Source organism: Sciurus vulgaris (genome assembly GCF_902686455.1).
Source record: "Sciurus vulgaris genome assembly, chromosome: 1".
Lineage (NCBI taxonomy): Eukaryota > Metazoa > Chordata > Mammalia > Rodentia > Sciuridae > Sciurus > Sciurus vulgaris.
In genome coordinates, this window is record NC_136461.1 from 29,949,070 (window position 1) to 29,973,116 (window position 24,047).

Below are 24,047 nucleotides of genomic sequence, written 5' to 3' on the forward strand. Positions count from 1 at the left end.
GCGTGATTTAAGAACTTGCTTTCTTTAAACTGATTCCACCTTCCCTAAGTAAAACTTCTGGTGCTCATTTTGTTTACCAAGCTGACTTTCTATAAGGATGCCATTGTATATCTTAAGATAAATTAGAAAATTGGGGCTCTTGTGACTTAATCACTACCTGTGTGAAATGATAGTTCTTGAACTTGCAAATTGGAAATTCTATCCCAATCAGTTCTTTTAATGATCCCACAATATGGATCTGTCCCTTGATCATTTTGATATTCACAGGACCAAGTCATGAAAATAGATGGTTTCCATAATCAAAATATATGGAGCATCTACAAGGGAAACTAAAGTTATCCTCTGAAACTGAACCTTGTAGAAGTACCAGTAATAACATTTATTGATCACTTACTACTTATATGGCACTGGCACTTTGGATGTCTCATTAGAAGTTCATCTTATTATGATGTCCATCTTAAAATGAGAAAACACCTGGGCCCCAATATTGCTGCTTAGGGATTCAATGCTTCCTTTCTCTGATTGCATTTGCCATGGTGGCAGTAGGTGTGGCCTTGACATGCAGGACACCAGCGAGTTGGTGTAGACCTCTGTTTGCCAGCAAAAATGCCCCACCAGCAGTCACATCACAGATGCCAAGGACCATGTCTCCATTCAGATGAATGGAGGTTGACAAGATCATGGTGCTGTAGTTTAGATCTAAAGTGTCCCCTAGGGCTGGGGGTTGTGGCTCAGTGGTAAAGCACTTGCCTAGCATGTGTGAGGCACTGGGTTTGACTCTCAGCACCAAATATAGATAAATAAAATAAAGGTCCATCCATAACTTTAGAAATATTTTTAAAAAGGAAAAAATGAAGGGTTGGGGATGTAGTTGTAGAACACCCCTGGGTTCAATTCCCCATATTGAAAAATTAATTACCTAATTCATCACTTGTAAATGTCTTACTGATGGTGTATTGAGAAATAACTAGGGGAAGCGGGTACAGGGGCACACGCCTGTAATCCCAGCAACTGGGGTGGCTGAAGCAGGAGGATCACAAGTTTGAGCCAAGCCTCTACAATTTAGCGAGATCCCATCTCAAAAAAGAAAAAAAAGTTGGGACTGGGAATGTATGTTTGTGACGGAGCATACCTGGATTCAATTCCCAGAATCACAAACACTGAGAAAGAGAAATAACCAGGGGAACTGGGAGTATCTGAACTGGGTACAAACAAAGAAAGTTACAATTCAATTAGCGGTATTGTAACTCCTAGAGGGGATGGAATGAAAGAACACAAAAATCAGGACTTGTTTTATTCTGTCCTTAAGTCAGAGCCTGAACTGGATTGGACAGGGGCGAGTGAGGGGAAGGAAGAGGGGATGGTAATGGGAAAGACGGTAGAATGAATAGGACATAACTTTCCTACCTTCATATATGAATACATGGCCAGTGTAACTCCACATCATGTACAACCACAAACATGGGAAGGTATAATCCAGAGTGTATGATATGTCAAAATACATTCTACTGTCATGTTTAACTGAAAAGAATAAAAAAATTAAAAAAGAGCCTGAACATAACTGCCAATAAATATTTGTTGAAGAAACCTAATAAATGCCACTCAACATTTAGATTGTCCTGCAATCTTCCTGCACATATCTAGTATGTGTTCTTCCCTAATTCACTCAAACAACTCTTAAGGTTTTTCTTTCTCCCCTAATTCAGCTGATTTTATCTCACTTCAAGGAGAAAAAAAATATTCAGGAAAAGACTCCCAAATTTCTCACTATCCAATCTACACAGCCTGTACCCATACTCTAGATTTCCCTTTGTTGAAATAAAAATGCATTTCTAATTTCTATTCTAAACCAAATCTCTTTTTGTATTCTGGATGCTAATCTCCTCTTGCTCGCTCCAAAACTTTTCTGCTGCTGTTTCCCCCACTCTTTCTCTTTTCTGCATCATATTTCCCTCCATTTTCCTGTATCATTTCCATATATATAACCATGCCCTTTAAACTCATTTCTCAACACTTCGTCCCACTCCTTGGGGTCCAGTCACCTTGACCTTGCCATTCTAAAACAAAATAGACCCCATGACGTTTGCACCTACTATTTCCTGTGCCTGAGAAACCTGTACTTTAAAATTTTTTTAACTTTTTTTTTTTTCTTTTCGTTTTTGAGGTCTTTAATCCATGTGAGCTTTATTTTTGGATATGGTTTGAGATAGAAACCTAATTTTATATTTTCCCTTTCGGAAAAGCTGTCTCAGCGCTATTTATTGAAGCATATCTTTCCCCCCACTGACTTGTAATACAATCTCTGTCATAAGCCAAGTTCCTTTGGAGATAGTTTCATTTTGGCCTAACAACCTAGGCTTCCTATTTTCCTTCGATCGGGCACGCTTTTCTCTTGGTTCCTCTCAGGGCCACCTTTCCCTCTCTTTCTTCAGATCGCCGCTCAGCTGTTATCTCCCTCATATCTAGATTGCCAATAAGAAATTTCCGGCTCCGTGACTCCATGACTTCAAATATCCTGGAAGAATCGAGGCGGGCTAGAGCCTCCGACCAGTTGTTGCTAGGTTGTTGCTAAGACGGCTGTGGCGCAGGCCGCCGAGTGGACCAGCCCTCGGCGCCCTAGTGATGGAATCAGGCGGGCGCCAGCGTCGCCAGGGGGTGCGTCACCACGCGCGGACGACAGGGGGCGGGGCTGGGGATGAGTCACGTGGCTTGGTTGCCTACGCGCTGCTGGGCCGTGGGAAGATGGCGGACGGAAAGGGAGACGCCGCCGCCGTCGCCGCCGGGGCCGGGGCTGAGGCTCCGGCGGTAGCGGGAGTCGGAGACGGAGCCGAAACAGAGTCCATGGCTCGGGGTCATCGCCCTGCATCTCCGGCGCCGGGAGCCCCGGGCCTGCGACCGTGTTTGTGGCAGCTGGAGACAGAGCTGAGGGAGCAGGAGGTGTCGGAGGTCTCATCTTTGAACTACTGCCGGAGCTTCTGCCAGGTGAGGAGCTGACTGGAGGACCTAGGGCAGCGGGGCGGAGAGACCAGGGAAAGAGGCCCGATATCCGTTGCAGCAGTCGAGGCTGAACTCAAAGACACCACCCCCGTGTCTCGCCGCGCCCCCGGGCCGCAAAGGCCCAGCTCGACCGCTGGCCCCCCTCCGCCCCAGTCTGAGTTTGGCCACTGTCGGGGCGGGTTTTGCTGGGCTATACTGAGAGCCGCGAGAGCGCCGACGGCTCCCTGGAAGGGCCGTGCCCTGTTCGCGGTTGCTTGTGTCCTGGCAGGGTGGTTAGAGCGCCACTTGCCCCCTGAGGATTGATTGATCTGCCGGGAGATGCCCTCTTTGAGTAGTATGGTCTCCGAACTAGAAAACCCAGGTTTTCCTGAATTATCGGGAGAGGTGTACTGGGCGCCAGAGATTATCTTTAGAGTCAATGTCTTCTGGCCCCTAAAGCATGCTCGTTGGCTTTGAAAGGCGTGTAGGCTTTCTGATTAGAGATTGCGGAGCCGTTTGGTTGTTGGTTTTGCCCATTTTGAGAGCGGGGAGGTATGTTAATACCTTCCTTAACCTCTTTTTGTGTTCATTTGTGGGTTTTGGTACCAGGACTGAGGCTGCGATTAGAAGAGGTTCAGCAAAGAGATGTACAGTGTGGTTTCTTTTGGCAGTCGTATAGATCGATCATTCTGTGCCATAGTGGGTCCCCAAATTGATTGCATGTTTATGGATGTGTGGTTTCCATGATCAGTCCAAGGTTTTTCTCGGTGTTTTTTCTAGTCTCTTACATATGTAAATATTTGCCATTATTTTTCTACTTCTCAGTTTGTTCTATCAGGTTTCAAAGTCACTCCTTGGCTCCCCAACCTGTCGTACTTAGAGAATATGAAATAATTGAAGTATATTGGTACTTGGATTCTTAATGAGCATTTGAGTGCGCTGAATAAATTGTGGCATTCCAGAGTTATAATTTGGGTGGGGGGTGTTTTCTTTGTTGGTTGTATCAAAAGTTGACTTGCTTGAGTGCTTTTCTTTCCCCTCTCTGCTGAGCCAGAAGCACCTCATCTCTTTGAATTAATTTTATCCTCGCTAATCTTTTTCATCCGTTGTATCACTCCAACTTTGTGTGTTCAACCTGCAGCATTTCCCTCCCCTATTTTATGACAAGGTGTAATTGTTTTCTGCTTCCTTGCTAGTGATACTAATTTAGAACACTCATTTATTTACAAACTTTTACCAAGTCCTTTAGAATGGTGCCAGATACCACCAAGTACTGAGGAAGCATGAATAATGTACAGTTCCTACCCTTGATGAGCTTATAGTTGATGGGAGGTTTTAGAAATGACAGTACTTCCAGTGCAGTTTTGGTAATGATAGAAAGGGAGTTGTTGTAGAGACAGTAGTGAGGAGAGAGCCCTCTTGGGGCATCCTTGTGGAAAAGACAGTTAACTAGGAAAAATAAAGTTAAAAAGATTGATTATAGAGTGTACTATGTGTTTAGAACTTGTAGAGGCCATTGTAGATAGGATAAGGCCCTATAGCTGAAAGGTTGTAAATGGGTCTAGGGGGTCCGGGGCAACATCACTCCAGTGCCAAAGGCAGACATGAGAAAGAACACAGAATGCTATGGGAGAAAAGGGAGTCATTTGCAGGGGGAATGTGGGGACAGGAAAATAACCGTGGATTTTGAGTAAGGCTTCTAAGTTTGAATTGTCTTTTGCAAAGATAAAAAGAATGAATATGGCCAGCCAGAATAAAGCCTGTCAAAAAATATACACATATGTATTTCATTTTAGGTCTACTACTTTTATCTCCAATTTTATTTTAGTCAATGTTTTAATGTCACAAGTCTTGATAAAGGCCTTCAGATATGAGAACCCAGAAGAATTTTAAAAAGTACTTTTGTGATCTTTTCTATGAACTTTTTTCCTGAACATATTCCAAAAAATTGGAATAAGAAAATAAGAACAGTGTTCCTGCAACATAGGTTGTCATTGAAGGCACATTGAATTGGGAGTTAGTTGGGTCCTAATTCTGACTGTACCACTTCCTAACTAATAACCTTGGGCAAACTATGACTGTGAAACTATATCTTGATTTCTGACCTTTATGTCCTCATAATGCTTTATACAAACAATAGAACAGAAAGTTTATGTACGACTCTTCACAGAATTTGTAGTCATAGTTTGTTACATTTTTTCCAGTAGCCCAGATAAAATCAACTGTGTCCTTCATCACCAGACACAAAAAAAATTTAAAAATTAATGAAGAAACAGGAAAAGTTTTACCATTAAGTTAGTTGAATAGCTCTTGGTTTCTCATCTGAGAGGCAGAATAAGATTTATTCATTCTTTTAAAAACACTGTGTGAGTAAGTGCTGAAGATGGGAAGCTAGGAGCTCACAATATATAGAGGTAGATAGTGAGTATTGCATTATCGTAAAGGCCTGACCTGTGTTCATGGATGTTTAACTGCTACCACAAATGTATTTTCATCTGAGGTTTGGTTAGAAATACTGCCCTGAAGACTCAGATTATATCAAGTAGATCCCTTCTGTGACATGCTGGGACATTTTCTATCTCCTGCATCACTTAAAAGAAGTGACTTATCTTTGGAATTGCACTAACTCAAGAAGTTAAGTGGATAGAGAATCTTGTCTTATTCTGGGTATATTTGAAATTTTCTTAAGTTTGTGAAAATGGTAAATAAAACTCTAGAAGTAGTAGTTACTAAGAATGATACTTAGGTCAAGTTATAGTCAATGAAAATTTGTATTCAGTGACTATGGGATGTATCGTTCCCCCCACACACCCCGCCTCCTTCTATTTCACTCAGTTCCTTTTCTGAAAACATTGTCACTATAGATAAAATTAGCATCACAAAACAGTCTTTGTTTTGCTGAAAAAGTGATGTCTAATTAAAATTTAGCTATATTTTAGCAGTCAAGATTCCAAAAGTTTTACAAACTTTGTAACACAAGTTTTGAAGCTTTTAAAATAAATGTCATTAATACACTTGAAATTATTTGGTGAATGATTATACTTCGAGAATTCTAGAGGAATTTTATGAGTAAATCATGTTACTAGGAGATAGTTTTAGGTTCTAGATTAACAGTGACTTTGTATGTTTTTAATCGTTAAAATAAATAAGTGCTGCTCGGTGTAGTGACACATGCTTGTAATTCAGGAGGATCGCAAGTTTGAAGCTAGTCTAAGCAATTTAGCAAAGCCCTAAGCAACTTTGTGAGATCCTATCTCTAAAGAAAAAATAAAAGGGATTGGGGATGTAATTCAGTGGTAAAGTGCCCCTGGATTCAATCTCCAGTATCAAACAAAAAGTAAATGCTGCATGTTTTTGTTTTCCCTGGATTGGCGATTGAGTATAGAGCTTTGAGTCCAATAGACCATATAGTAGTCATCTTTTATGCACAGGGGACAGGTCCTAAGACCCCCAGTGGATGCCTGAAACTGCTGATACGTACTCTATATACTATTTTTTCCTTTTACTTACCTGTGAAAAAGTTTAATTTATAAATTAGGCACGGTAAGAGATTAACAATCACTAATCATAAAATGGAACAATTATAACAATATATCGTAATAAGTTATACGAATGTATTTTCTCTTTCATAATGTCTTATTGTGCTGTACTCTTCCTGTGATGATGTGAGGTGAAACAGTGCATATGAGATGAAGTAGAGTGAAGGATGTAGACATTGTGACTTAGGCTACCACATAGAGTTACTTAAACATAAGCATTGTGATATCCGAACTGGCTAGCACATAACTTGCGTGCGGGTAGTGTATACAGTTTGGATAAACTGGACAATGGAATATTTATGTCCTGGGTGGGATGGAGCTAGATGGTGCAAGATTTCATACGTTATATAGAATGGTGTGTAATCCAAAATTAATTGTATTATTTCTGGAATTTTTCATTTATTATTTTTAGCTGCAAAATAATTGACTACTGGTAACTGAAACCTCAGATAAAGGGGGGCTAAGTTTACAGGCCCCAACATGTAAACTAACTCTGTGACCTTGGGCATATTATTTTCTTAACCTTAATTTGCACATTTGCAAATGGAATGATAATAGTACTTATTGTTCTGTGTAAATATATGGGTGTGAGGACTAAATAAGACAATCTATTTTAAAAAGCCTTTGAAATTGTCTAAGTAATCCAGATTTATTAGCTTCAGAATAAAAGGTTTTCATGATCTTGGCTCTAGCTTGCCATACACTTCTCACCTGGTCAGTCACATCACTCTGGTTCTACTCTTATTGACACTTAGGGATCAGTATTTGGAGTTCTTTATTAGGAGTCCATGGATCAAAAGTATGATCTCAGTTACTCCTGTGATTAAAATTTTGCTTGTGAGTTTTCAAGTGCATTATTTTGGGAATGATTATTTTAATTTTTATTTGTATCTTCAAGATCCATGATATATGGTTTTTTTTAAAAAAATTTAGTTGTTGATGGACCTTGATTTAAGTTATTTATTTACATGTGGTGCTGAGAATTGAACCCAGAGCCTCACACATGCTAAGCAAGTGCTGTACCACTGAGCTGCAACCCCAGCCCACAGTTTTTTTTTTTAAAGCAAGTATTTATCAACTGACTGATCTCCAAAAGGATAAAATTACTACTTTGACAGAATTTCAGGTTGTCAAGCATTCTCAAGTCTTTCCCTTTCATTGTGCCATTTTGCTGTTCTATAATTCTCTCTCTCTCTCTCTCTCTCTCTCTCTCTCTCTCTCTTGGCATGGCAGAATTTCCTTCTTTAATGCTCAGCACAAGTGTTATCTGTGAAGTTTCCCTGATTTCATCAGACAAGTTTCCTCTTGTTTGTTTTTTGACACTTTGTGCATATCTTTAACATATTTTCTTGCTGTCAGTGTCTTAATTTAAGCTTCCTCCTTTGCAGCAACCTCTGCACTCTCTTGCCTTCTAAATGACCTTATCTGCAGTCCATCTTTGTGTTGTAAATATAATATTGAGTCACTCTATTCCTAAAAAACTTGAAGTAGTTTCTTTTTCCAAAGACATGGTAAAGCTTGGACTCATTAGCCAAGCCGACTAAGCTTTTTAGAACCTGGACCCCCCAACTCCCACTTTTCCAGTGTTGTTTGTTTTTCATTTCACCTTCACCAGTGTCCTTTTCTGCTTGATTAACCCTAGGATTCTCCCCCTCCTGCCTATTCATCCTTTAAGACCTGGCTCAGATATGGTCTATCAGAACATTTTTTGGATTTTAGCATACAGAATTAGGTGATTTTTCACCACAGTATTCTGTTAGCATCCTGTACATAAAGCCTGGTGTCTAAATATTTATTTCCATGTGTGTTTCTTGTATTGATGAGTAAGCCAACAAAAGCAAAGATCTTGTTTATTCTCTTTGGTATACTTAGTATCTACCAGTTAGTACAGTGCCTGGCACATAAAACTAATTTGTTGAATGCATTATATTGTGGGAACTGCACTCAAGAGATGAGTATTTTAATATAACACCTGACTAGAGGTGTGGCTCAGTGGTAGAGCTCCTGCTTAGCCTGTGTAGGAACTGGGTTCCATAACCAGCACCAAAACAAAACCAATTCATGTATCAGAAGGAACCCATAATGTAAAGTTTGGTTATATAAAAACAATTTTACCATGGAATATTACTGTAAAGGAGCAGAATAAAAGATTTTGGTCCTTTCTTGGAGACATTATCAACTTAAACCTACTCAAATAATAATATATACATTTACACGTGTGTAAAAAGGAACAGAGTTGATGGAGAGAGAAAATGGGAGGCAATATAGTATTGGTGAAGAGTTAGCCACCGAATAGTACAACAGTTTGGAGATGTTGAGATGGAGATCAATCTTCCCAACTCCTTGAGGTTGGTAACCATGAAGACTCTTGATCTTGAGGGGGAAAAACACATGACACACACACACTCTCTCTCTCTCTCTCTCTCTCTCTCTCACACACACACACACACACACAAACACACACTCTCTCTCTCACACACACACACACACAAATACACACGCACATTTTTTTTTCTTTTTGGTACTGGGTATTGAACCCAGGATTGCTCCACCACTGAGCTACATTCCTACCCTTTTTATTTTGAGACAAAATCTGGCTGAGTATTCTGTTAGCATCTTGTACATAAGCCTAGTGCCCAAATATTTGTTTCTATGCCCAGGCTGGCCTTGAACTGGTGATTGTTCTGCTTCCCCAGTTGCGGGCTTTATAGACCTGTGCCAGCGCACCTGACTCATATATTTTAAAATGAGTTTTTAGTGTATTACCTTCTTTTTTTTTGTCCTGCCTTCTCTTGGGAGAAGTCCAAATAGAAACTACATGACATGTTGTTATCATTGCAAGAGCTAGCTTTGTAGTGCTTGTGACCAAAAACATGCTATAAATGTGACCTGCGAAACAGTGAAAACTAGGTGCTATCATCTGCTGTGGTACTACTCTGTCTCTTGATGTATGTTGGGACCCCTACAGGCTTCTGTTTCTTCTATGGATCATGCTCTTCTGAACGGTGATAATTAAAAAATATAAATAGAAAGCACTACTTAATGCAAAAAAAATGGCAGACATACTGATAAACTGTGTTTTGTTTTCAGACACCTGTTACCTTTCCCAGATAGTCCATGGCTATCTTATCTAAAACAGCACTTCCAGCTTACCTTTGACCTTCTTAACACTGCTTTGTCTTCAGATCACTACTATCTGATCTGCCTGACTGTGTTTTCATCTGAAATCTAAGTGCCTTAAGGTGTTGACTGTTCTGTTTACTGGGTACTTAAAAATAGTCCCCAGAATAGTCCCTGGCTCTTAATGAGTACTCAATAAATGCTTGCTGCTCTTTATAGCGTTCTTTCCCTAAATCCTCTGCTAGACTTTTCGGGAGTTAACAACCAAGTCTTACCTGTCTTTAAGGAGAAAGCAATTTTTGCTGCTTCCCAACAGGAACCAAACCTTTTTTATTTGTATCTTGATTACCTTAGAACCGTTTTTTTTTTTTTTTAAACTCTTCTTAAAAAATAACTTTATTTATTTTTATGTGGTGCTGAGGATCGAACCCAGTGCCTCACACGTGCTGGGTGAGATCTATCCCTGAGCCACAACCCCCAGCCCTACCTTAGAACCTTTAAACTGGGTTTGGGGCACTCCTGTAACCCCAGCAATTAAGGGAAGTTAAGGCAGGAGGATTGGGAGTTCTAGACCAACTTGGACAATATAGTCAGATCCTATTTCAAGTGTGTGTGTGGGCGGGGGGAGAACAGAACTTTATTTAAACAGACTTTATACAATAAATTCTATATAAATAATTTTAACAGATAAAAATTTATATATTAAAACTTTCATGCTGGCACAAAGCCAACTTGTAAACCATTATATGAAAAATTAGGGAGACTATAACTTCCTGAGTATCTTTTGTGTGCCATCCTCTCAGGTGGGTGTTGTTATTTACATTTTACAGATAGAGAACTGAAGCTCAGAAAATTAAGTAACAACTTTCTTAGGTCACACATCCAATAACCCGTGGCAAGGTCTTCAGACACCAAACCCTGCATGCTCTTTTTGCCCTGTATCATCATTTCCTAGGTTGCGTTTTGTGCCTCAAGATGTAAAAATTAGTAAACCTTATTCTTAAATTGAGTTTTCTGTTCATATAAATTAGGATAATAATGGGGAAAATGTTTCTTAATGTGTCTTTTGTATGTTAAGATCAGTGGGAATCTTCTAAAGAGACGTATTTTGTGCGGCATTTACCACTTACAAGGTCCAAGACGCTCTACCATGTCTAATGTTTATGTCAGCCCAAAAGTCACATCCCCCTCCACCCGCAACTAAAATGAAGTAAAATGTGATGGTGAAGAATTGGTTGCTTTGTCTTTCAGCATACCCCTGAAGATTTATTAAAAAAAAAAAAAAAAAAAAAAAAAAGACTGTGACCTTTCTCCCTCCATCCCTCTTTCCCTTTTGGCACACTACTGAGCTTTTTGTATTTATTGTTTGTTTGTGTCATATTGGGTATTGAACCAGGGGTGCTCAACCAGTGAGATACATCCTTATCACCCCTGCCACTTTTTTTGAGATAGGTTCTTGGTCAATTTCTCAGGCTGACCTCACATTTGTTCTCCTGCCTCAGCCTCCTGAGTTGCTGAAATTACAGGCATGTGCCACTCTGCCTGACCACACTATTGACATTTTGATTCTCTGCTTTCTGTCTAAAACATGACAGTGATCTTTCTTCCTCCCTCCCTCCCTCCCTTTGTCCTTTCCTTCATTCTTTCCTTCCTTCTCTCCTTTTCTGGAAATCAAACCCAGGCCTTGAACATCCTAGGCAAGGGTTATCCATTGAGCTACACCCCTGATTATGAGCTTTTTATGAAAAAAAATTCCCACCGAAGTTTTGCAAGTTTAAAATTATATTTATTTCATATAAAATGAGTTTCAATGTATTTGGGAGAAGTTGAGAATGAATTATATTTCAGACTTGGTCAAGGTTTATTCTTCAGATTTACTTGTATTGTAACATAGCTAGTCTAGGAATTACTAATGTAATTTGTGTATTTCTTCCCACTTTTGTGCTGATTTCTCCAATGTCCTTTTTTTTGAGTGCCTTCATTATTTATTTGTTATCTTTTTTTTTCTTTTCTTTTTGGTTTGTTTGTTTGTTTTAGATTGGTAGCATATTTTCATAGTATTTTTAGCATAATTTCATAGTATTTTTACTCCCAAGAAAATAACCTGAGTGTGTCACATTAGCCAGCATAATGTCTCATTAACGTGGAATTATTACTAGACAGGATAAAATGGATGACCTAGTTTTGGAATTGTTTTTATGATACATATTCATATAGAATAGTCATTTTTATTTGTGATTTATTTTTAATTTGTTTTTTTCATATGTATGTTTAAATACATATGGTATCTTAAATAATAAAACTAAATTATTTGGTTTTTATGACTCAAAACTAATACATGGTCATTCTAAAAACTTCAAACAATATTTATAAATGCATAAAGCATTGTGTTTTTTTTAGACAAAAGATTGCATACGTCTTTTATTTTTTAACTCTTATTCTTTTCATATAACATTTTTTAAACTGTTGTACAGTATTCCATTGTACCATCATTTATTGAGTATCTATTATGGACACTAAAGTTGTTTCTAAGCTTATTATTACAGACAATGCAATAAAAAAATTTTTGTGCGTGTCATTCAGCATACATATGACAACAGCCTTAAGAAAACCTGAGAAGTAGAACTGCTAAGTTTACCTCCATAGGGATTTTCAATGATCTCTTCATACCAAGCAATGCATAAAAATGCTCATTTCCCCCATTCTTGCCAAAATTATAAAAACACCACATACATACACAAAAATGAGAAAATAACAAATACTTCATCTTTACTAACTGAAGAAAGCAAAGACATAAGTGATGTTATGTACCCTTTTCACATGCTAGGCAAGTGCTTGCTCTACCACTGAGCTACACCTTAATGAATCGATATAATATATATATATATATATATATATATATGAAATTAGCTCTGTGATGAATTGTAACCATGTCTTCCCCCAGTTTGCCATGTCTTTTACGGTAGATTTATTTATTTATTTGTTTATTTATGGTACCAGAGATCGAATCCAGGGGCACTTAAAGATGACTGAGCTACATCCCCTAAAGCATTGTTTAACATGTCTGAGGCCCTGGGTTCAATCCTCAGTATGGCAAAAAATGCATAAAGCACCCAGTAAAAGTACTACATAAACTCAGCTGTTTACAGCTTGTTGTATTTATCAGATTTTTGGAAAAGTATGTATAGAATGTATTTTTATGTAAATATTAAATTTTTAAATTGACCAAGCAATTCATGAATACATTCTCATTGTAAAATACTGAGTAACACACACAAAAAAATAAAAAGTGAAAGCTGCATCCATGCCCTCCCTTATGTTCTAGTACTGTTTTATCCTAGGGGGTTCATTGTTAACAGTTTAGGAATTTATATTTGAAGAGTTTTCTGTATGCTAAGTACTTACACATGTGCTATTTTTAGAAAAATTACTTCAGTTTTATTTATATAGTAAAACTTGCTTATTTCACTAATACAGAAACTTGAAACTTTTTTTATTAAATATATCCAAATTTACCGTATTTAAGAAATAAGCACATAGTGCAGTATTCCACGAAAAACTGCATTGGTTTTTAAATTCTACAGGTAGTAAAACTTCAATACTTACCTTTAAAAAATTATTTTAAAAATATAATGCCTATATCAAAAGTGATTTCAGTTTTTTAAAAACTATAAATCCAAGGATCAAAGCAAAAAATATGATTAGATAGGGTTTTAAGGAAAAGCTGAAGCTCCTTTCCTTCTGCTCTTTATTTCTCCAGTCACTTCCCAGAGGAAACCCTTGTCTTAGTCTCTTGTATGTCCTTAAAAACTCAAGGACTGGGGATGTAGCTCAGTTGGTAGAGTGCTTGCCTCAAATGCACAAGGCCCTGGGTTCAATCCCCAGCTCTGCAAAAAAATTTAAAAATTAAAAGATTTTAAAAAAACCTCAAGTATACTTTCACAATTTAGTTTTTAATTTAGTATATTGAGAACATTTTTCTTTATCAGTACATTTTGGCAGGCATCATAATCAATTATTCATGTTCTTTTTTATTATCACAAATAGTGTTTCAGAGACTATCTTTAAATATTAAACCTTGGTTATTTATATCTGTAGTATAAATTCCTGGAATTAAAATTACTAGGTTAGAGAGAATGTTGTTTTTAATTTTGATGGTTTACAAAAAATTGAATATATACTTCTACCTGTGCTATTTTGGACATCCTCTTTCCTTATTTCCTTGCCAACCTGGTGTTAAACTTTTAAATATTTGCCAGTCTGTTGGGTAAAAAGTTATTAACACATTATTACTTTTCATTGAAACATAATTTGAGTGTTTTTTCAGACATTAAATATTTGAGTATCAGACATTAAAATTTTTGCAAGATTTTTTTTATATAACTCTCTTGAAATGTTATTAGTTAAAAGTCATTAAAACTAGATTTTGTCTAATCACTGACTTTGACACTACCATTTTGAAAGTCTGTGCTTATTTATGTTTTCAAGAAGCAGAACATATCCTGAAGAATAACAGTCACAGCCTAACCCTGAAGACATTGGAATGTGTGATACAGTTAGCGATTGTGGTTTTGAGAGATTTGTCAGTGTAATCGTTTATTGATCAGACATTGATCTTTTCTATACATTAGACTCTAGGAAGACAAAGTCATAACTGAATAACTATAAAGACCTGGTGTTTTCCACTAAGTAACTTTAGCTTACATTATGAGCTCTTAAGTTTTCTAGCAGAGTTCCATACCACTTGAAGGATCTGTGACGTTGGGCCAAACCAGTTTATTGTGTGGGGAACTTCAGATTGTTGCTTGGCTAAGGTGACCTTTAAGTTGATTCTGCTCCAAAATTCTGTAATTATATTGAAAAATGTTTGCTAATGATTAATTTTAAGTTTTCTCCAAACATTTGTTTATTGTATTATCTATTTATTTAAAAGAATTTTTAGTTGTTAATGGATCTTTATTTTGTTTATTTATATGTGATGCGGAGAATCAAACCCGGTGCCTCACACATGCTAGGCAAGTGCTCTACTACTGAGCTACAACCCCAGCCCTGTTTATTGTTTTATTTTTGAATTAAATGAATATCTGTAAGTCTTATTTATGCCATAGTGAAACATTGTATAAATTACAAAACAATGGAATGACATTTTTGTAAACTTATTTAAATGTGAATGTTAATATTATATTCTTGTCCCTGATGGGTTATCATTTACCTCTCTAGAGTAAATACCCATCCCAAAGGAAGTCATTCTACTAATTTGAACTAAAACTATTTGTTTAATTGTTGTGTTTCTTTGTTTTTTTCTTTTGTAGTGAAATCTTGAGTTCAGTCTTAAAAGGAGTTGGTAAATAAAAATGTTAAATCTGGAGCAAATTATCCCATAAAGTTCTAACAGTAATGCAGATAAAACATCATGTTTGGCTCAATTTCATGTTTTAGTGTTGTATAAAATAGAGAAAAAATATATATATATATATGCACACACATTTGAAGTTAGGAAATTTCACCTGGTTTTGGTGGTACTGGGGATTGAACCCAGGAGTTCTGTACCACTGAGCTGATTCCCCAACCCTTTTAATTTTTTTATTTTAAGATAGGGTCTCAGTAAATTGCAGAGACCTTGAATTTGTAATCCTGCCTCAACCTGTGGAGTAACTGGGATTACAGGTATATGCCACTATGCCCATCAGGATATTTCACTTTAAATCCTCATTTCAGTATTCTTGTCAAACATAGGTGTCTGCAAAACTCTTAAACGTTGACGATAACATGATTTAATAAAAGTATAAAACATAAAAGCAAATAATGACAGAGTACTTGCTATGTGGTAGTCAGTGTGCTGGGTTCTGGTTGACAGTGCTGAAAAAAAAAAGCAGATAGGGTTCCTGCCTTGATTCTCTGGTAGAGAAGATAAACATTAATACATTTGCTTATGGTGCATAAGAGCAATAGTTACTGTTTGATGATCATGTGTGTTTATCTACCTTCTAACCAGTTTGTCCTTAGAGAACAGGAACATAGGTAAAATAACTCTTAGTGGTACTGGGAATGGAGCTCAGTGGTAGAGTGCTTGCCTTGCTACTGTGAGTTGCATGGGTTTTATCCTCACTAATATGAGCTAAAACAAAACAAAATACCTTCCAGGCTTGTAGCCCAGTGGTAGCATGCTTGTCTAGCATGTGTAAGGACCCTGGGTTCAATCACCAGTGTAGGAGGGGCAGGAAGCCAACAAAATCAAACAGAAAAGCACCACTTCTCAGTACCTATCTCTTGTATAATAATTTGAAAATCTAATATAAGTGATTTCTGAATAAGTCGCATTATTGCTTTCTAGTTAATATAGCTTAGAAGGAGATGATTATCCTTATCATATTTCTTTAATCAGCTTTGTTGAGTTTGGTTGCCAAACTAAAATTGAAGCTAGTGTGTGCTTCAGAAGAGAAGGGAAAACAGGAATGCAAGACTCTATCTTGGACTGGATGAGGGCTTTTTATAAGGTATTGTAGGTTTTGAAATGTTAAAACTAAAATGTGTTTTTTAACTTTCTAGAACCGTAAAACATTTGAGCCCTAACAAAAGAAAGCTTTTGTTATTGTGTATAATGCCTTGGGGTAGGAACCAAATTTGTTTATAGTGTTTTTTTGGGAATGGGGATGGAATTGGATGGATAGGCTGTGGACTTTCACTTCTTTGTTGTATATAACATTTAAAGTGGTAGGAGTGAGTGAATTGTATTTATTTGTGTATGTCAGTATTCAAATAAAATTTAAATGGGTAAAAAGGTAGTGTTCTGTATGTTGCTGTAAAGGAATATGCAAGATCTGTTGTAAAAAAATGAAAATAAAGCTATTTTCTCAATTTATAAAGAAACGATGTCTAGAACATGTTTTGAAAGACAATTGCTAAAGTATTATTACTTGTTACATTTCAGTGAACAATTAGTGAGACATTCTCTTTGTTTCTTGTGTTTTTTTTTCTTTTTTTTTTTTTCCAGTACAGGGGATTGAACTCATGGGTGTTTTACTTCTGAGCTACATTCCCAGCCCTATTTATTTTATTTTATTTTACTTTATTTTATTTCATTTTATTTTATTTTATTTTATTTTATTTTATTTTATTTTATTTTGAGACAAGGTCTCAGTTGCCAAGGCTGACTTCGAACTTTCCATCTTCCTGCCTCAGCCTCCCAGGTTTCTGGGATTACAGGCATGAGCCACCTTGCCTGACTTCTTGTATTTGTTTGTTTGTTTAAGGAAAGGTCTGGCTGTGATGCCTAGACTGGACCCAAACTCCTGGTCTCAAATGACCTTCTGACCTCAGCCTCCTGAGTAGCTGGGACTACAAACATACACCAGTGCACCTGGTGGTTGTTGGTGGTATTATTTTCTTAAAACTTTTTTTATTTGTTCTTTTTAGTTATACAGTAGAATGTATTTTGACATATCATACATACATGGAGTATAACTTCCCATTCTTGTGGTTATACGTGATAGTTACATTGGTTGTGTATTCATATATGAACATAGGACAGTTATGACTGATTCATTCCACTTCCTTTCCTGTTCCCATCTTCCCCCTCCCCCTAGTTGTGTGTTAGCATCTGCATGAGAGAACATTCAGCCTTTGGTTTTGGGGGGATTGGCTTATTTCACTTAGCATGATAGTCTCCAGTTCCATCCATTTACCTTCAAATGCCATAATATCATTCTTCTTTATGGCTGAGTTATTATTTCCATTGTGTATATGTACAACATTTGTTTATTCATTCATCTGTTGAAGGGCATTTAGGTTGGTTGAATAGCTTAGCTATTTTGAATTGAGCTGCTATGAACATTGATGTGACTGTATCACTATAATATGCTGATTTTAAGTCCTTTGGCTGTATACTGAGGAGTGGGATAACTGGGTCAGATGGTGGTTCCATTCCAAGTTTTCCGAGGAATCTCCATAGTGGTTGCACTAATTTGCAGTCCCACCAGTAATGTATGAGTGTACCTTTTCCCCCACATCTTTGCCAACATTTATTGCTGCTTGTATTCTTGATAATTGCCATTCTCACTAGAGTGAGAATTATTATTAGTTTTAGTACTACTGCTACTACTTCAGGGAATGAAACCAGGACCTCCCACATGCTAGGCAATTCCATCACTGAGATACATCCCAGCCCTTTTAAAAATTTTATCATGAGACAGGGTCTCATTAAGTTACCCAGAATGGCTTTGAACTTGCAACCCTCCTGCTTCATACTCAGTAGTATCTGGGATCACAGGCATGCACTTGTGCTTTTTACCATCTATAAATTACTCTTTTAAACTACTTTTCTTGTTGTCACTTGTTTCAGTATTTGTCATTGTTTCCTGTCTTTTTTTTCCCCCGTTTTACTTAATATTTACCTTATATTGGATATGGGGGGATACTCTTTGGTAGCATCCTGCGGCTTTCTTGCCTCTTGATTATCTTAGGCTGACTGGGTATGGGGATCTAGGCTGAAAAATCAGTCATGCTCAAAACTTTGAAAGGTTTTCTACTTTTTAAAACATTTAATATCTCCAGCATATAAAATAGTTAAGAGTATATTCTGATGAACATAACTGAAGAATACCTATGTATCCTCTCACTGATAGCTTCTACCTTCTGCCACCATCTGATTTGGATTTTTTTTTTTTTTTTTTTTTGCGGTACTGGGGATCGAACCCAGGGCCTCGTGCTTGCAAGGCAAGCACTCTACCAACTGAGCTATCTCCCCAGCCCTGGATTTGGATATTTAATCATTCCTTGACTCTCTTCGATTTGTATTTATACATTTTAGAACAATGTGTAGTAGTATTTTACAGGGGTTTCTGCTTTACTTAATATATTTTTCTGAAAAAATTTAACATGTTTCTAGTATATTTCCACTGGTATGTAGTATTTCATTGTGTAATTATATCAGTGCATGTCATTATTCATTCATTGATGAATTGAGAGGCATTAAAATTAACTGCTGGATTGGACATCCTTCCAGTGTATCTTTAAACACATGCACTAGAATTCTCTAGGGTATATACTTAAGGTAGAATTTCTGGGTTCATGTGTAGGCTTTATCATCAACTTCAATAAATATTAACTACCAAGTTGTTCTCCAAAGTATTTGACGAGTTTATGCCGGTTGTTGATGTATAACAGTTAAATTGCCTAACATTATTGCTAATACTTGATGTCAGTTTAATTTTAGGCATTCTAGCAGTGGACTATGATTATCTTAAGATAGTTTTAATTTGTATTCTTCTATTTGTGAAGAATTGCTTATCTTTTTAACATTTATTGCTGTTCATATTTCCTCTTCTGTGAATTGCCTTATTTTCTGCTCATTTTAAAAAATTGAGTTGTCTTTAACAGTTTTTATGAAATTGTTATGTTATAGCTGTTTCTTGGTTATATGCCTTGGAAATTGCTTCTCAGTTTATCTTTTCACTTTTATATTGCCTTGATGCACAGAAGTTTTATTGTAATAAGCATCATGTTTGTTATTTGAAATGCAAAACTTATTTCTATTTATGCTTTGTTTTGCTTTCCATAGCCCATTTGCATTTTTAAAACAGCCTTATTGAGGTATAATTGACCTATAATAAACTGCTCATATTTAAATGTACAGTTTGATAAGATTTGGCATATCGTTTCACATGCATGAAATAATTCATCATAATCAAATATAATGATTTATATCCAATGTCCCTGGAAATTTCTTCTACTTCTTTGTATTTGTTTTTTTATCCCCTACTCACATATACACTTACATTTCTGTACAATTACTGATCCACTATAGATTAGGTTGCATATTTTAGAATTTTAGTGTAACTAATCATACAGTCTCTTTTTGACCTCTTTCACTAAGTATAATTATTTTATTCATTTTGTATAAATCAATAGTTAATTCCTTTTATTGAAGAGCATGTTATTATATTTGTTTCGTCATTCATCTGTTGGTAGATATTTGGGTTGTTTTCAGTTTGGGGCTTCTGCAAATCAGTCTGCTAGGAACATTCCAATATGTTTTTGTGTAGACAAATGCTGTTTTCTTTTTCTTGGGTAAATACTTAGGTGGAGTGGTTGGGTCATATGATGGCTTTTCCAGGGTTGTTATATCATTTTACATTCTTATAAAAAATGTATGAAGGTTCTAGTTTTCTATCTCCTGATTAACACTTGGTGTGGCCAGTTTTTTAGTTATAGCTCCTTACAAATTAGTGATACCTCATTGTGGTGCTAATATGCATTTTTCTCATAAGTTATTATATGGAGTGTTTTTCCATTTTTCCATTTGCTTATTTGCTATCATTTGGTGAAGTGTCTTTTAACATTTAAAAAAAAAAAAAAAAAAAAAGGTTTTCTTACCCTTGAGGCTTTCCCTCCCCTGTACTGGCAATTGATCCCAGGGCTTCCCATGTGCTAGACAAGCACCCTACCTCTACAGCAGCCCTTTATATTTTGTTTTGAGATGGGTCTTAACTTTGTTCAGGTGCCCAGGCTGGCCTCAAACTCCTGGGCTTAAATGATCCTCCTGCCTTAGCCTCCTGAGTAGCTGGGACTATAGACATGTGCCATACCTAGCTGGAACTTCTTTTTTCAATATGAATATCTAAATTTTCCAATATCATTTGTTGAAAAACTATCCTTTCCACTGAATTGGCTTTGCACCTTGTTGAAAATCAGTTAGCCATATGTATAGGAATCTGTGTCTAGATTATTTTGTTTCATTGATCTGTTTGTCTGCTTTAATGCCAATGCCACACTCCTGTTTTTCAAACAAAATATATGAAAGCTATATTGCACATAGCAACTGGAAGTAGAATGGAGGGAGGGGAGAATATGGAGTTATATTTTAATGGGTTCAGAGTTTCCATTTCATAAGATGACAAGAGTTCTGTGGATGAATGTTGGTGATGATAGCATAACAGTGTGAATATACTTAGTATCACAGAACTGTACACTTAAAAGTGGTTCGTATGGTAACTTTTATGCTAAGTGTATTTTACCACAACTTTATAAAAAGCCATATTATAGTGGGGCTTGGTGACACATGACTTTAATCCCTGCTGCTCTGGAGGCTGAGGGAGAAGGGTGACAAGTTTTTGAGGCCAGCCTAGGTAACTTAATGAGACCCTCTCTCAAAAAATTATTTTTAAAAGGACTGGGAATATAGCTTAGTGGTAGAGAGCACTGGCCTAGTATGAGTGAGACCATGGCTTCCATATCCAGTACCACAAAACAAAACACCAAAACTATTATAGCGTCCAGTTCAAGACTGATATTAAAAAATCAAGACCCAGAGAGATTATCTTTTTTTTCATTATATATATTTTCTTCTTAAATTAGAGCTTTATAGTTATGTATAGTAGTTGGGTTCATACTAGTCAACTCACACATGCATGGAATTCGATTTTAGTTCATGATCTGGATAGGTTCTCTTATAAATGATGGGGCATTAATTGAAATCCAAACAGCCAAAAGGTGTGTTAGACATTTCCCTCAGAATTGCAGTACTTTTACCCAGCATGACAAAGTTTAGATTTAAAAATCTCCAGACTTAAAAAGTGTTGTAGATCAGTCCTTTTAAGAGTAGCAACTCACTGAAGCAGAAATGGGGGATAATTTGTCTTTTTCCTCATCCCCCCCACCCCAGTAATCTTCCTTTTGCATACTTGCTTGGTTTCTTGAACATTTCTAATCTAAAATCTTGAGACAGCACTTTAAAAAAAAATTCTGGTAGCATATACATAACATACAATTTGCCATCTTAACTTTTTGTTTTTGAAATGGGGTCTTGGTATGACCTCAAACTCATGAGCTTAAGAGATCCTCCTGCCTCAGCTTCCTGAGTAGGGGGACTACAGGTGTGCACCAAGAGTACCTGGCCTCAACCATTAAGAGCACAATTCAGTGGCATTAAGTACATTCACATTGTTTATGAGAGCTATAATCTGATCAGTCCCTTCTCATTTGAATGGACTGGCTGGGTGGTAACTGTAGGCAGGTGGGTGCAGCTGAGGAAGCAGGTCACTGGGGACTACCTTGAAATGATTCATCGCCCCAGTGACCACCACACCCTTCTGCCATAATATTCTGCCTTACTTTGGGCCCAGGGCAATGGAGTCAGCCAATCATGGACTAACCCTCCAAAACCGCAAACCCAAATAAACTTTTCCTCCTCTAAGTTGTTCTTGTCAAGTATCTTGGTCATAGCAGTGAAAACCTGATTAACACAAGTGGTATTTCATTGCAGTTTTGATTTGCATTTGCCTAGTTATTAGTATTAGGCATCTTTTCATGTGCTTATTGGCCATTTGTATCTTTGGAGACATGTCTATTAAAGTCTTCTGGCCATTTAAAAATTATTTTTAAATGATTGTGTCTTAGAAATTTTTGAATGTATTCTAGATATTAATTCATTAACATGTGATTTGCAAATATTTTCTCCCATTCTGTGGGTTGCCTTTTTACTCTGTTGATAAGAGTCCTTCAAAGCAGAATTTTAAGTTTTAATGTCAACTGGTTTGTCTATTTTTATTTTATTGCTTGTGCTTTTGGTATGCTGTTCAAGAAATCATTGCCAAATCCACTGTTACAAAGCTTTCCCCCATGTGTTCTCCTAAGTGATTAATAGTTTTTAGTTATTATGTTTAGGTCTTTGATATATTTTGAATTTTTTTTGTGTGTCTGGTCTAAGGTAAGGTCCAATCTTAATTGTTTTGCATATGGCTATCTGGTTTTCCTGACACTATATAATGAATAGTCTCGGTCTACTTGTTGAGAATTATTTTACCATATATAGAGAAAGATTTATTTCTGGACCATCTGTTAAATTCCATTGGCCTTTATGTCTTTTATTGATAACATCAGTAATTAGATTTTAAGGTTATATCATTAAAGAAACAAATTATTTTTTGCTCAACCACAGTAGTGATGAAAAGATTATAAATTGAGTAAACAAAATATTGTATCATGCTGATTCTCAAAAAATTGTGTTTAAATTATATCTAAGAATTGTATAGCTCCTCAGTCTGTCACCATTTTATCCTGATAATAGGAATGTAAATTGGAACAAATTTTCTGGAGCAGAATTTGATATTCTGTAAAGTCTTCAAAATCATGCACCCAGCAATTCTATTTATAGGACATTATTCTAAGAAAATTGTCATGAATACATGGAAAAAGTTAGGCATAGGGTACTCATCTCAATGTTATATGTAATACTGCAAAGTTAGAAAGCATGATGTCCATAAATAGAGAATGAGGTAATAAGTTGTGGTAGCCACACAAGGTTGTACAGTCATGAGAATACTGTTGTTGAAGAAAACTTTACAATAAATGTAGAGACATATAGGATGAGTCTATTAAAATACTTTAAGCATTAAAGAAACTGTCAGTATTACCAGTTAACAGTATTCTGTTTTGGGATGGTGGTAATAGTAAAATATATGATATTACTATTATGGCAAAACAGCAAAAGGTATTTTTTGAAGTTGAAAATGAAACAAAGTTAGAAAGCATACTTAAATCCCTGATAGGATCTGTATCTAAAAATAATCTTGGTAAGCTGGGATGACGGATAATAAGATTTAATCAGTACAGAAGAAAAATTATAAATAGGTGAATGGACTAACAATTAGTGGGGTTTTTTTGGTTTTGTTTTGTTTGGTGTTGTTTGGCCTTAAAAAAAAAAAAAAAACAAATCAGCCATAGCCATGCACATTGGTGTACAACTTTAATCCCAGCTGACTTGGACATTGAAGTAGGAGGATCACAAATTGGAGGTCAGACTCAGCAATTTAGTGATACCCTGTCTCAAAATAAAATTAAAAGGATTGGGGATATAACTCAATGGTAGAGTGCCCCTGGGTTCATTCCCCAGTATCCAGAAGAAAAAAAAAGTAGTCAATTGTAACTAATATACAAAGTGTGAATTGGGGCACAGTGACAGCATAAGTAAAAGATTTAGGGTTATAATTTATTTTAACCATTGACTCTCTCAGTTTAAGCAGACTACTGTTCTCTTCCTGTTTTGTGTCATCTCATACCCAGCTTATTTTCTTCACAAGAAACATCCAGTACTTTATTAACTGATATTTAAGTCTCTTCACCATTTATCCCCCATTTGCCCTAGTAGTCATTTTCTGACTTTGTTCAAGATGCTCTGTCTTTGGAGTCCTCCCATTCCCTTCATCTTTGCATTTTAAAACTTGACTTCATACTTCAGAGATTCCAGCTCAAGTGCTGCTTCCTCCTGGAAGTCTACCCTGTGTAGTGCAATCAATTTTATTCAAATTTATAATTTTGAGACATTCATATCTAAGAAATTTCAATCAAACTAAAAGTTTCTTTATATGCAAAATTCAAAATAATGCACACCTTTCTTTGTTAAAATCACAATAG

General features: G+C 36.4%; 1 protein-coding gene across 1 annotated transcript in view; it reads left to right on the top strand.

Annotated features, from left to right (window-relative positions):
• Positions 1-2,726: 2,726 nt before the first annotated feature.
• Positions 2,727-24,047, top strand: part of RLF (RLF zinc finger) — a 72,984-nt gene continuing 51,663 nt past the window's right edge. The window contains 1 exon segment of the mRNA XM_079113936.1: positions 2,727-2,982. Within this exon segment, the coding sequence (XP_078970062.1) occupies positions 2,743-2,982 (240 nt within the window). The 5' untranslated portion in view covers positions 2,727-2,742.